General features: G+C 51.0%; 1 protein-coding gene across 2 annotated transcripts in view; it reads left to right on the top strand.

Moving 5' to 3' along the window:
• Window positions 1-13,040, top strand: part of STK32C (serine/threonine kinase 32C) — a 97,064-nt gene extending 84,024 nt beyond the window's left edge. For both annotated transcript variants that reach the window (XM_052799797.1, XM_052799796.1), the window contains 8 exons: window positions 284-321; window positions 1,760-1,849; window positions 2,359-2,462; window positions 2,562-2,678; window positions 5,124-5,249; window positions 5,426-5,557; window positions 7,442-7,509; window positions 8,342-13,040. In XM_052799797.1, coding sequence (XP_052655757.1) covers window positions 284-321; window positions 1,760-1,849; window positions 2,359-2,462; window positions 2,562-2,678; window positions 5,124-5,249; window positions 5,426-5,557; window positions 7,442-7,509; window positions 8,342-8,480 — 814 coding nt within the window. In that variant the 3' untranslated portion in view covers window positions 8,481-13,040. The remainder of the gene's footprint in view (window positions 1-283; window positions 322-1,759; window positions 1,850-2,358; window positions 2,463-2,561; window positions 2,679-5,123; window positions 5,250-5,425; window positions 5,558-7,441; window positions 7,510-8,341) is intronic.
• The last annotated feature ends 1,649 nt before the right edge of the window (window positions 13,041-14,689 follow it).

Here is a 14,689-nt window from a genome sequence, read left to right as displayed (position 1 = left end):
TCAAAGCGATGAAAGGCTTCACAGAAATAGGCCCTGTACTGTGTTATTAATTTTCCTTGGAAATTATGCCTGAACAAGCCCGATGCTCCCACTTTTTTGCCCAGTTGCCCAGGAAAAGGATATATCTAGTCCATCATGAAGGAACTTGCCTAATGTTAGGGTATTTTTGTTTTATTTGTTCCTAATTTTTGATAGATTAAAAAGTTGCAGTTTTTTTGTTGTTGAGTTGCATCCTTGATCTGACTGAGATTTCATCTTGCTGTAACCTTGCTTCTTTTCCCAGAGATGTAAAACCAGACAACATCCTCCTCGATGAGCAAGGTAGGATCTCTCTGCCTTGCTTTGTCTGCCTCCTTCATTCAAGGGACAGATTCTTTACAGTCTCGAATACCGTGCATCTTTCTATCTGGGAAAAGTGTGGAAAAAGCACCACTCCTTCTAACTGATCGGTGTTCGGTTGAACGTACCTGGGCATTGTAATTCCAGGGAAGATCCACCAAGGGCAGCCCCTCTCCTCGTTACCCCCACCTCACTTCACCCACACTCTGCCTCCTTTCTCACTAGTGCCCCAGTGTACAGGTCACCCATGCCAGAACTGCGGTACCTGGCATCGTGGGAGGGCACAAAGCGCAAGAACTGACTTTATTGAATTGTAGAGTGACTGATCTGCACACATACTTTTAAGCTAGTTTTGATGTCTCCCTGGGGGTATGGATCTGGGCTGAGCCAGGTGGGGTGAGTTCAGAAACCTTTATGAGAGCATCTATTGATAATATTGTCTCAGTGGCCTACACAGGAGAAGTACCATAGGAGATCCTATAATGACCTCTGTTCCAGCAGTAGGTCTTATAAAATGAAGACATAATCTCTCAGGACAGCAGGCTCCAAACCATCCGAGTTTTACCATGAAGCCTCATCAAAACCAAAGCTTGCACTTGCATGGAAGTTAATTAGAAAATAGCACAGGGTATAAAGCCCAAACATAAATGGGAAAAAGGAGACGTAAGGGAAGACTTCACAGGACAAGGCAGTCTGTGATTCACGCACCACTTTCATAACTGCCTTGTAGATAGAGAGCAGAAAGTAGCCTCCAGAAGGGCAAATGGGTGGGTTTTCTGTTTACCAGGCTGGCTTGAAAAATAATGACCTATTCTGAATTTTAACTTTCAGACCTGATGACAGAGAAAGTAGAAACAGAGAGAAGGTGTTCCACTTTTTGAAATATCTTAATGATTTCTTCTCACAGCCTTAGGGTTTGGGAAGTATTGTTATGATTTCATTCAACTGGCGTGTCCAAATTTGCTGTGGTCTGTACGGAGTGGCAGCACTATTTTAGCTCTGGGACTCTGGGATAGTCGTGGTTCAATGGCTTTCATCAAAAACAGTTCTAGGGTTTTAATCAATGTGACCAAGGCAATATCTTAGTATAGTGTTTCCCTGTTGTCATCTTCACTGACTGTAGCTTCTGGCTAGAGCAATTTGACCAAGTGCTGGAGCTGGTGTAAGTTACTAGTTTGCTCCAAGTGTGATTTAAAATCAAGACCCAAAGCTAGCTACCATTTAATCACCTAGCCAGCCTGACAGCCTGGGAAAGCTTCAGCATCTGTTATGGCCATTCGGAGGGCTCTGACCCTGACCTGCCTGTGCCCATGCTACACTGTCTGAGGGCAGAAGCTTATGAAACAAATGTATTCTGACTCTACATTGCCACTGTTCTGCGTTGCGATTAATTCCTTTTTAAAATGTGTCTTTATTTAAGGTCATGCACATTTAACAGATTTTAATATTGCAACAATAATTAGGGACGGTGAAAGAGCAACTGCATTAGCTGGAACAAAGCCATACATGGGTAAGAAATAATAGCTGTTCCTTACATCTGTATTTTACCTTTCAAGAGCACTCACCGCATGCCGCCTGACAGTCCCTGTCTGTGACAAAGGCATTGAATTAATTTAGCACATTAATGCATGCGCCCAAGTCATTCAGCAGAGCCTGCTCCTTTGAAACGTGAAACTGCCAGAGTGAATGAATCGCTGTCAGCACGTCCTCCCCATCCCACCCTGCCTTCCTTGCTGGCCCCGGCCTGGGACTTGGTGCGTCCCGGTGGGCGCCGAGGTTTCTGCCATCCCTGGCTTGCTCAGTTGGGAGGGATCTCCCCGTGTGTGCCCGATAACGCCGCTGCCCAGCAAGGGCAGGCATGCTGCTGCTGCTGCTGCTCACTCTGGCTTGCAAAGCCTCCCCTTGGGCACTAGTGCATAAGAATAACCATAAGGTTTACATACTGACTTTGTGAAATACTGGAATAGAAACAAACTGACGTCAATGAATAACCTGTTGCATTTTGCCCTTTCTGTTTAGCCCCAGAGATTTTCCATTCCTTCCTGAACGGCGGGACGGGCTACTCCTTCGAGGTTGATTGGTGGTCGCTGGGAATCATGGCTTACGAACTGCTGCGGGGCTGGGTAGGGCTCCTGGATGGCCCGAGGCCTAAGAACACGCTTTCTGATTGACTGCAGAGAGGAGAGGGAATTTCTTCTCATCTTTCTGCTTTTTTCCCCCAGAGACCATATGACATCCACTCCAACAACCCCGTGGAGTCTTTAGTTCAGCTCTTCAGTACTGTGAGCGTTCAGTACTCGTCTGCGTGGTCAAAAGAAATCGTTGCTCTGTTAAGAAAGGTAAATAGTCCTGCTGGCGTGGTTTACATTGTACGTTAGCCACAGTACGTGCAGGACTAGCTGGAAAATTTTCAGCATGTTAATAAATAATGTAAAATTGAAATAGGACTAGTTTTTATGACTTTGTTCAGGCTTAAGCACAGATTAATCTTGTGTTTTCTTTGTTTATTATCCCTGTAATAAGATGCATTATGTTTGATATCAAGGGAAGCAAAAAGGCTGGGTTTGGTGAGGCAATCAAATTCCTACCTGGGCTAGAGCTGTGCCCTTCCAGCATCCCTCTCAGTGGTCATAGTTACCTAAAAAGACAGCAACTGTGGCTGAGATGGCCATGTGAGATGGAGGACCATGCGTTGCCCATGCTGCGTTAGCTGCTCCCTCTCGACAGTTCTGCCGGTCCAAAGGGTCAGATTCGGTGTGTTTGGTTGCGAGAATTTTCGGGGGGGGGGGGGGTGGGGTGGTGGTGTCCATATCTATTGGACAACCTGCTGCTTTCCTTGTACTGCTACACAAGAAAATTGTTGATTTGGTGTGGAGGCTGTGTTTTAGCTTCTGCTTGCTTGAGAGCTCAGAAAAGTAGCTGGTGAGTATGCTATAAAAAAGATATAGATGGTGCTGACAGCAAATAAGTGACTCTGATCTAAGTTAATGTTGGGTGGACAATTTACATAATTAGATTTTGTTTTAATGAGAAGCAGCGTTGTTCGTTATGGCTGCAGCAGAGCATTCAGCAGGTTCACATTGCCATCTGCTGGGCTGGCGGCAGTCGGGCTTCTAGAGACCGGGCGGGATTTAAACGTCTCACCAGGACAATGCCAGCAGCCACCTCGGCCTGGAAGGCCCCCCGTGTCCCCCCAGAGCCCTGGGGTTTCAGTGCTCGGGGTGCCCCAGCCCTGCACCCTGCCGCTGGGGGGCTCGGCTGGCGCCCAGGGGCGATGGTGGGCGCTGCGTTGCCCACCCATCTGCCAGAGCCAGCTCCTGCTCCCCGCTCCCGCTCCGGCACTGCGGCTGTGCCGGCATCGACACCCCGTGTCTCCTTCCCGCTGGGCCGGTGCCGACCCAATGGCCTTACTTGGGAATTGGGAATTCCCCCCTTTTCATTTTAATGATGAAGATAATTTTATGGTGTGAAAAAGTGCCTGGAAAGTTCCCCAGGTGGCAGTTGCTGGTCGAGGCAGTCTTTTACCCCGTGCCCTTCACAAACATCGCTGTGCTTGGGTGCCTGGTGGGCTGTAAGTACAGTCACCGTTGCCTGCTTCTTGCATAGTTAACTTTGGCATTGGAAAAACACTCGGCACTGACTCTATTTTCTGCAAAAAGGTTGTAACCACCTATAACTAGCGTGCCTAGAATTATGCCGCATTTTTCTAAAGGAAACGGTCCTAGATGGGCATTTTGTAGAGGTCCTACCATAGGTGTCTGTCAGCTGGGAGACCTTATGTGCTCAGCTTGCAGATGCCCAAAACTGAACTGGGGCAGCCGGAGGTCAGGACTCAAATTCTAGGTGCTCTGGAAAAGTGGCAAGAGCTGGTCCAGAGGTGGGCTGCGGCTCCAGCACCAGTGGCAGCGGCACAGGCAGGCAGGGGAGCCGGCTCCTGGAGAGGGGCGAGGGTGGGCGCAACTCGCCCGCCACGAGCATCCCACGCTTGGGAGAGGAGGGACACGCACGGGGCTCTGAGCGTGCACTGCAAAGGTGGCATCAACCGAGTTTCAGTTAAGATGTTCACAAGGGGAGACTAGGCACAGAATTTTCTGGAAGCCCTACCCAGACCCTGTGTTAGAAGTACCTCCACATCAGACGTACCTCCACATTAGATGTACCTACACATTAGACGTACCTCCACGTTAGGCGTACCTCCAGCAGTCCTGGGAGCTGTAACTCAAGTCAGCTGAGCGTACGGCGTGGTCTGTGGTGCTGAATTCTTGGAAAAATCAGGTCTGTCCTCAGACTGGTGTCTCAGCGGATCAAGTGATCATTTTGATTTTTTTTCTCTGTGCTTAGTAATCCGTGCGTGTGATAAACGGAGTAGTATCCCCTGGTGTCACAGAAATGGTGTGACAACAGGACTTGTGGAGGTTGAAACCAAAACGGTGAGCCCCTGGGGGAATCAACATCTTTACAAGGGAGCAGGGTCTGTCGCTGGCATGGGGAGGAGTGTGCTGGGGCAGCAGCGCCCGGGTGCTGCGGTGAAGGGTCGTGCCTTGTAGGTAGGCATGGGAGGAGCAAACCCGCACTGGTCCAAGAGCTCACGGTACCAGATTTTTGGCCATCTGGTTTCACAACCTCCAGAAAGTTTTTCTAGTATTTTTTTTTCCTACAGTGAGTTATGTATTTCCATGGCAGAAAGGTTGGTGCGTGGCTGACCCATCTGAGTCGTGCCAAAGGCAGGGTGCTGCTGGGCTCCTTTTCTTTCTCCTCTGACGGGAATGCTTTTCTCTCCCCAGCTGCTGACAGTGAATCCCGAGCATCGCTTTTCCTGCCTGGCCGATGTTCAGGCCTCAGCATACTTGTCCGGTGTGGTCTGGAGCGACGTCTGCGAGAAGCGAGTGGAGCCGGGCTTCGTCCCCAATGTGAGTAGGAGCGATCTGTGCCCTGGCCCCAAGCAGGGGCCGCTGCTCGTCATTACAGGAACCGCTGCGTTCGGCAGAGGCTTTCTGACAGAGAAGTAGTTTCTGAGTGTATTTGCTGCAAGAGAGAGTCTGTGCTGTGCCTAACGCGCACCGTGCCGTGTCATGTGTCCCGGCAGAAGGGCCGCCTGCACTGCGACCCCACCTTCGAGCTGGAGGAGATGATTCTGGAGTCGAGGCCCTTGCACAAGAAGAAGAAGAGGCTTGCGAAGAACAAGTCGAGGGATAACAGCAAAGACAGCTCACAGTCTGTAAGTGCGTTCTGGGGTAACAGTCAGCCAGGAAAAAAGGCTGAGCTGCTGAATTTGGGGGTGTATAGCAGTAGTTACTGCGACAACGCAGTAACTGCAGATTTATTTTCATAAAAACATTTGCCCAACAGAGTCTTCCCGATGACCAAATGTTCCTCTTATGCAAGTTTGATAAAACTCTTTCACAGTAATATGTACTTTGGAAAATTAAATGAGAAACAGAGGTTCCGGCACACCAGTCAAGAGAAAAACTAAAAACCAAAATACACATCTATATGATCTTCACCTTTCTGAGAGGCACTGCCCAGTGTCTGCGACAGCTGTCGGTGGGGTTACACAGTATTAGTTTATCCAAGTGCTGACGATGGCCACACAGAACCATCCAGCCAGTCAGTCCTGGGTTTGGGTAACTGTCCCGTGTTTTCTCTTGCCACATGAGCTGTGTGGCTGGGTAAGCCCCGCGGCTCTGCTGTGCTCCTGCGCCGGGGTGAGGTCTGGCTGCGCTGGCTGGGGAGGCCGGCACGTGAGCATGGGAGAAGCATGCCCCCGAGCACTTTCTGCAGAGGGGGATCCATTAGCTGGGAAATTAAGCTAGAGATGAGATGCATTTGTTTCTTCTTTTCACTGTGGGAGTCACAGTGCTTTTATATCACAGGGAAGATAAATACAAGAATCTCGGTTTTACAGAGCAGACATGTCCCAGGAGTAAAACCATCTCCTTACGCAGCAGATCAGGTACTCAGTCCTGCAGAAAACAGAGTTTTGTCAGGGGTGTTTGCAGGTAGGGTGGTGTGCCGGCGAGGCCTGTGAGAGCAAATGCACGTTACCCACCATCCTTGCTTTCCCTGCGCAGTGCCTCTGAGCTGCGCAAATCCCAGACCACGGGAACAAACATTGTCCCCACCAGCGAGGTCAGGACCATCCCCTGTCTGAGAGCAGCAGGGAATGCCAGGCAAGATTTTTCCTGTCTCGTTGTCTGCACCAATTAACTGCAATGGATCCCTTCCCTCTTCAGTGGGAGTTAATGCCGCGATCAATGAGACTTACTGTAAAAGGACAAAGAATAAATGGGGAAGCGAGGGAGGAGAAAAACAGAATAAGCAAATTTGCAAATACCTCTCCAAGGTTTTGCTGCCAAGATAGTTAAGGGCACTTTGCCTGCCAGGACACACGGCTGATTGCCTGCTGCCCAGGCAGGCGCCGGGCAGGAGCCCGTCCTGCGCCGCGGCTGGGGGTGCACGGGTGGGCGACGCGAGGGCTGGGCGAGAGTCTGCCCGGGCAGGAGACCGTCCCTGCTTCGGCTGGAGTGCAGCAGCAGCGTCTGGCTTCAGAGGAGGTCCCTGCACCTGGACAGCAGTAGCGCAGGAGGTAAAATAAAGGTAGAAATTGGGAAGCGTGGGCCATCCACACACCCGTGTTTCCCCCCTGCCCCGCGGGTGCTGCCAGCTTCCCCGGTGTGCATGCAGCCAGCGTACCTGCACAGCCCCTGAGGACGGCATGCAGCCGTCTGTGGGACGAGGCAGCAGCTTTGTGCCTTGTTCTTGCAAGGACTCGCACACGCAGGCTTTGTGCTGGTCTCTCCCCTGCGCTGGCTTTCCTTCCTGTAGGCAGATAGCACTCCCAAAAGCAGAATACACAGATAAACATGTTGTGTGTATCTGGAAAACAGTGTGCTATCTGTGTTTTATGGAAAACTGCTCGCCGCAGATGAAACAAGCCACTGGTGAAAGCCATGAAGGCAATCAGCTGTGCTGTTTCCATCATCTGTTTCAGCTGAAGTTTCTGGTGGCTGGGAGGCTCATACAGCTGGAAGCGCTGTGATGCTGTAGGCAGCAATGAGATGCAAATGGGACTGCTTATGCCTGTATTGTTTTTCTTTAACAGGAAAATGACTATCTCCAAGAATGCCTTGAAGCTATCCAGCAAGACTTTGTCATCTTTAACAGAGAGAAGTGAGTGTGCAGGGTATTTTTTTTTAAAGAAAAAATACCCTTTTTCCTGACTTCCCTTAGGAATCAGAGTGCCAGTGCCTCACGGCCGGGAGCATCTCACTGCAGGCTTAGCCCTGGGTGACTGACGTCACCCGAGGAGCTCAGGTGCTGCCTCTGTATGAAAAGCAATTCTGACCAAAAAGGGAGACAAGATCAGGGATTATTAATCACTGCCATTAAATAAAATATGCTGCAGAGAGACTTCTGGGATTTAACATATGTATGTGACACTGCTTCAATTTCCCCATTGGATCTTCTCACCCATCCTGCTTTTAGAGGATGATGGTTTGGAAAATGAAGGTGAGGAACGTGCTAAAACCTCTGCAGGGCACAAGCAGGCAGTGAAAGCACTGGAGTTAAAGCAGCTGCTTTCCCCCATGTGAGGACGCTGCCATGGGAATGTTTGGTTCGTAAGTAAAGCAGGAGATGGCCTCCGTGGTGCGTGGCAGGGAGCCTGCTGCCCTGGCCACAGCACAGGGTGCTTCTGGCCGAGGTCTGGGTGGGCAGCGCTCCTGAAAGCTGAAGCCTTGCAAGTCATTGCAGAGTATTTCGGAGCATTTCAGTGTGTTTTGCTGATACGTCGGTCCCTGTCATAACCTTTTTATGTGCTGTGTGTGTGCTCTGGAAAGACACCTCTCGTTCACCATGGGTCTGCTGTAGGCACCTCTCGAGGAGTGGTGCGAGGGCAGCCTGGGGCATGCTCGCTCCTGTAGACTGCCTTCACGCCACTCCTTCTATGGGGCATTTGATCTGGGGATGCCCACGTAATGCCTGGTTCCTCTGCTCCACACAGGCTAAAGAAGAGCCAAGAGCAGACAAGTGAGTCCATGTCCCCCCCCGAGACCACCGACGAAGCCGAGACGGAGGCCGAGTCTGAGACCTCCAATTTGAACATGTGCAGCTCCGTCTGCTCCTCTGCGGGCAGCAGCTAGGCTGCAGCCGCTGGGCGAGGGTCGCCGGCCCGCGCCGCGCCGATAACCCGTTCTCAGGTTGCGCTGAGCACCACAGGCTGTCCTCCGATACCACCGGAGAGCACCAACAACTAGTCTTGCAAAGCTGTAGCAAAAGAGATAGTTCTTACAGAACTGCATTCCTGGATTTAACGGATCGCCAGTTCGGCACACTGGTTGCCTGTCATGGGTAAAGATACTTGCTATGCAACTTGTCAGAGGAGGTAGATCAACTTCTTTACTTGTTCTTTTTTAATGTCAGATTGCTGATCTGCACATGTTTTTAATACAGTAAGATGACAAGAAAAGAAGTTACGTCCTTGGGTACAACAAGGAAAGACATCGAGCGGGTGTGGCGAGGGAGGAGGGCTGAATAGGTGGTTTAAATTTTACTTCGGCGTTCCCTGTTCGTAAAGGCTGCTGTAGGGACAAGCAATCCCCCGTGCAAATCGGAGCAGCCCTGGGGCCTCTCTGGGCTGTGACGGGCGGCACCAGCCTCCTGGGAGCCTCGAGCTGATCGGGTCCTGCCGCATAAGGACATCCCAGGCACGTCCTTGTCCTCTCGTCACCTGTCAGAGTGTCTTTCCCAACTTGGGGCAAATAAATGTTTTTTTCTGCACTCCATGAATTCTTCTGGGGCTGGGTAATGATTAAATATGTACTTGAGATGCAGAATGTATTTGAAATATTTGCTTTCTTCACATAGCTGCTGCTATGAGTGGCGAGGAGCTGTGCAAACGGGCTGGAGGGTTTGGTTCTGTTTGTCCGGGTTCGGAGGGTGCAGTTTATCACAGGTTCAGATTTTATTGGAGGCGAAGTGGGTGACCTTGCAATGCTGCTCGGTTATGAAAGGGGAATATCTTATTCCACCCTTCGATTTACTTTATTTTCGGTGTAAAGTAAAAGTACTGTATATAATTTACCAATACCTGTTTTAACTTCTTAATAAGACGGGAGATCTCCTTAACTTGTTCCAGCTGTGGATATTGCCTTTCTTGTTTCAGAAGCCTTCACTATATTAATTGCTTAATCTGCTGTAGAGTGGCTTTTGGTTACTATTGCTGAAAATGAGCCATGGGTTCTGCTGCAATGTACGGCTATTGTGGTACACAGGGGTTTCGTTAGGACTGCATTCACTTTCAAACTATCAACATCTGTTTGCTGCCAGACATAAGGAGGTTGCAGTGTTTGCATCCTTACTGTATATTTGTAATGCAAAAATGGATAGAAAATGTTTTTAACAGATGCAGATTCTTTCAGGACAAATTTTTTGTGTTTTTCATTTCTGCGAATAAAATAGAAAGGCCTAACTGGTACGAAACAATTTTATATGAAAAAAGACACGACGCATTTATTTTCCACAGTTTTATGTGGAAATCAGTACGTGGCCAAAATTGCGCAGAACGGAATTTCCATAGAAGTCTTCAAAAGAAGCGTTCAGGTATGCAGGCACAACTTGTACAGGGGAGGGAAGCCGAAGCTCTGATACCAGTTGCACAGTTATTTTCAGGACAGAGCCAGGTGAACACTGTCAGACACGGCAGCTCTCGCCGGGGTGCTGAGCACCCGGCCCCCGTGCCGTGCCCGCTGAGGGACCAGGGTCACACCACGAGGCCCCGGCGTCGGCCGTGGGTCCTTGCACCGTCACGGCCCGCGCCCCGTTAGGAGCTGCCTTAGTGCCGGGCTGCAGGGGAGCTGCCGGCGTTCAGCGAGCCAGGTCTGAAATAAACGCTTTCCCCTGCTCCGTTTCCCCAGCTGCAGGAGGGTCCTACCCCAGCTCTGAGCCCGGGCTGTGCTGGAGGGACCTGCCCTCTCTGCCCCCAGTAACCTCCAGTCTGATCACTGGGAGCCGGGGTGACCCAATTACCCTAATCCCCTTCTCCCGCGTGCGTGCGTGCGGATGGGCCGCCCTCTCTGGCCGCGTTTGCTGCCGGTGAGCAGACCCCGCTCTCTGCGCGGGCAGCCGGCTCCTCGCCCCCGTGCTCTCTGCGCACACCCCGTGTCCCCGTCCCACGTCCCAGCACAGCGCGGTGCGCCTTGGCTGCCGGCTCCACCGCCTGCCTTGGCGAGCTCGGCTCGCACCGTGCGGGAATGGTGCCTGTTGGCAACGGCCACTAGCGATGGCCAGGGTACTTTGCAACGTAGTAGTAACGCTTGAGATGAAAGTCACAAAACCACACCAAGACCGGCTCTGATTTGCTTCTGATCAGAGCAGTCGGATAACCCTGCTGCCGCGAGGGGCTGGAAACCCACCGCTTGGCCCGCCAGGACTCAGGTGGGGCAAGAGAAGCAGAACGAGGGTCAAAACCAGGTGTTTATTCAGGAGTTATAAATTACAGATGATTTACTCCACCGGTATGGGTACGTTTTTTCAGTAAACTCCATTGCACTATTTATCATCTTTCTGTAAATAATGACAACAGTTTGGACTATCAATCAGGACGACAAGGAGCCTAACTTATTTTTTGACCAAACCATTCCGTATGTGAGAGATGCAGATAGATCCTGTTCAACCAGAAGCTCTCGGGCCAGGAGAGGAGTTGGCAGTTTGGTAGGACATGTCTAGTCAGACGTTTTCATCACTTTCTTTAGGACAAGTGACAAACGGCCCTTGAGGTCGAGGTTGGTGTGTGTAGGGAGGAGCTGGCTCACTTCTGAAATGGATGTTTCTCACCCCAAACGCTCTCCGTGTCAGTCATTTATGTTCCCTTTTCAGCACCGCTCTTACTGGGTAAATTGTGCAAAATATCCTTGGCAGGACTTGGTAGAAACCGGGAAAGTTTCTCAGGAGACACCAGGTAATTGCTCCTTCCCAGGTGAAATAACTGGGGGCAGATTCTGGCTGTGTGGGAAGCACTACTGAAGTCCAGCAACGCATGCCAGGGGAAACTCTGCTTTCTGCCTCAGTCTAGTTCTAAACTTCAAATTGCTGAGAAAAGTGACAGGACACAGACCCCTAGGATCATTGCGCTGAGTAGCAGAGACACTGTGAGTACAATATAACTGAAGTACTCGGTTTTGATCTTAAATGATGCATGGGCATAACTTCACTGGTGCCCATCGGGGACCAGGTTTTATTGACGCCTGTTTGTGCCTGGTCCCTGGAGAAGAAATTACAAGGAAAGAGTATCTGGAAAATGGAAAAATGATAGGAAACAGATACGTGTTTGCTTCGTTGTCAAAATCTCCGTGATGGGTTTCAATACACCGGGCTCTTGTGTCCCCGCTGTGCCGCTGCTCTCTGGGCCCCTTTCGTGTCACGTCCCCGTCGCCGTGTCCCCGTCACAAGCCTGTGCTGACTGAGCCGGCCCCGTCGGCACCGCACGTCCCCGCGGCTCCTTCCAGGGACGTCCTCTGTAAAGCTAACCCCATCCGCGCTGAACTCCCGCGGGAGACGGGAGCCCCTTTCCTCCCCGCGCCGCTCCGTCGGTGATGTGCTGTCACCGGCTGGCCGGCACAGACCGGGCTGGGGATGGGGAGCTGTGTCCGGGGGTGCGGCGGGGTTACCCGCCAACGCCGCCCTGCAGTGCCGGTGCCGTCGGCAGCCGTCGGTGTCGAACGAGTCCTGTGCTGTTGCGGGGCGGCTCGCCGGGGCCGGCAGGTGAACCGGCAGCCGCCAGCCCTGCCGCCTGCCTCGCGCAGCCAGAGCCGAGCTAGCGATGCTCGGCACGATGCTCGGCGCGATGCGCGCGCCGAGGACGCCGGGGCTGGTGCGAAGGGTTGCTCTCTGCGAAAGGGCTGGTTCCTGTGAAAAACGCGTGGCTTTGAAATTCTCTGAACCGCTCCTCTCCTGTTATTCCCTCTGTTGCGTTAGAGCCCGAGGCAGCTCCAGATGTGAGCAAAACTTGCAGTGAAGTCGTGAAATACTCCTGGTACCAAACCCCATCGTGCAGAGCTTGAAAGAAGTCGGTAGCAGCTCTGAGTTACATCTCCACTACAACCAGAATACAATAATTCTCTGTATATAAGTATTTAAATACATGTATTTTTTTGTATGACAGATTTATACAGGGTGTGCCATTATTCGCTGTGAAAAGTCTACATCGCCTATAAATTATTCTCTTTAAATTCCTTGCCATAAGGTTGTTTTCTTATCTCTGTTGTATTATGAAGTTTTGCAAAGTTGCATATTTTTTAAGTGTTTCCATTGAATTCCACAGACTTCACTGGGAATTTTGCGTAGAATACAAATGCCAGATCAGGTCCTGATGTTTCTTCTGTTGCCAATTCTTTATTACTCTACACCTTGCCAAAAAGAGAGTAAGAGTAATAGCAGCAAAAAGGCCAATAATACGAACTTGACATTGGACAGTGCTGAAATCCTGATGCCTTGGTAGGGTATTTTTTTAGGTTATTTCAGTGGAAATATATGTAAAGTATATCTTTGTATTTTATGTTAATACATTTCTGTAATTTTATTGCATGAAAATTTTACCATGTCACAGAATATTTAAGTTATGACAAGTTTGTGTTTTTGCAGATACTGCGAGAAGCCATTGCATATGTGGAGTAATAAATGTGTATTTTTAACATTGCCAAGTATATGTTGTCATTTCCAGGTTATTGATCTGTAGAAAAAAACTTTGAATCTTATAAAAAGTGGGTGTTATCATTACATTTCTTGATTACACATCGCAGACTGAGCTTGTTTAGTGTCCAGGTTACACCAGTGGGTGTAACAGCCAGAACATACCACCCGCCCGCTGTGTCTGAGCTGCCCGCTACTGACGGCAGCTCCCCAGCCAGCAGCAGCAGTCCTTTACGGCTGCGTAGCGAGCAGGTCAATACGCCAAGTATTTTTTAATTTGCTGCAGATTGCGTGGCGTGGTGCAGTGCCTGGCAAAGCCGGGCGGTTGCAGCTGATGGTTATGAGGCTGTGTGAAGGCACGAACCACGAAAAAATCAAAATGCTGAAAGCTTTCTGAAGCCCCGCCAGACCCTGGAGCTGGTGGGACGCTCCCTGCTAGCGCAGAGCCAGGGGTGGGACATGGGAATGCAGCCGTCAGACTTCTTAAAAACTGCAAAACAGGCGTTAAAAGGGGAACAGCTGAATCCAGACCTTTTACAGTGTCCCACTTTCTGGTGTCAGTTAGCAGGTGTTTATAATTCCCTAGGGAGAGTTTATCTTTACAGCAGTGGGGCCGAGGGCCCTTTCGATGGTGGGTTTGGGGTCGCGGTGAGGATGAGGAGTGCCCTGGGCACGGCCGCCGGCCTGGGTCGCCTCTGCCCACACCGGCCCCTGCGTGGGGGGACCCGCGCTGCACGGCTCCGAGTCTCTCGGTGCGCTTGTGCTGGGCTGGTGCCTGGGAATGAGCTGGGAGAGCGATGAGGGGTGTGCTGGGTTGCACCCACGCAGGGGCTGGGGCAGGGTCCCGGTGCCCAGCACCCACACCTATGGCTTGCTGTGTTTTAGTACTTCACTGCACAGCCCTGGATTTTGTAGCTTAAACTCAACAAAAACAGCCCCAGGAACTTCAGGAGGTCTCTGGTTTTGGGTTTGTTTTTTTTTTTTCTCTTTCATCCTCATCAGTGCTTGGAATTATTAATTATGGTTGTTGGCGCAATGTGCTGGCTTCCTTTATCTCAGTGTAGAAAGCATCTGCAAAGGCTCTTCCTGACTTCAAAAGAAGTGGTAAAGGAACGAGACAAATCAATATATGAGCCCTAACTCGGCTCTCTGCAGAGCCCTTCACCGCGGTTGGCAGCCCTGTGCCCAGCCACCGATTTGGTGCCTCTGGCGTGACCCCTCACAGCGTCCCCGTGTGTCCCCGAAGGGCCAAGGGCACCCGGAGCTCCCACCAAGCTGGGTCACTCACCCCTTGTACAAGGGGGGGAGGCAAAGGTAACAGGGTGAGGACAGTTCCCCACACACAGCCCTTAAATCACAGGGAGCGAAAAAGCTGATTGATAGACTTAAACCGCCACGGCAGCCACAAAAGCAGGCAGCTCTGTATCCAGCTGCCTGCCACTGCTGTGCCTAAACCGCTGCAACTGGCATTTGCCAGGGCTCACCCTTGGGGTGGGACAAGCAGGGAACAGCCCTCCCCGTGCTCATCACCCGACTTTGCCTTTCTTACCTGCTGAGATTTATCATGCCGCTGGTTTGGACGGTTGGACCTGAAGGAAAGGCGGGTGCCAGCTGCTGATGCCTGCGCGGGCTGGGCTGGGGAGAGCCCGGTTACCCAGCAGAG

Source organism: Harpia harpyja, chromosome 10 (genome assembly GCF_026419915.1).
Source record: "Harpia harpyja isolate bHarHar1 chromosome 10, bHarHar1 primary haplotype, whole genome shotgun sequence".
NCBI classification, from domain to species: Eukaryota; Metazoa; Chordata; class Aves; order Accipitriformes; family Accipitridae; genus Harpia; species Harpia harpyja.
This window is presented reverse-complemented; position numbering and strand designations above follow the sequence as displayed.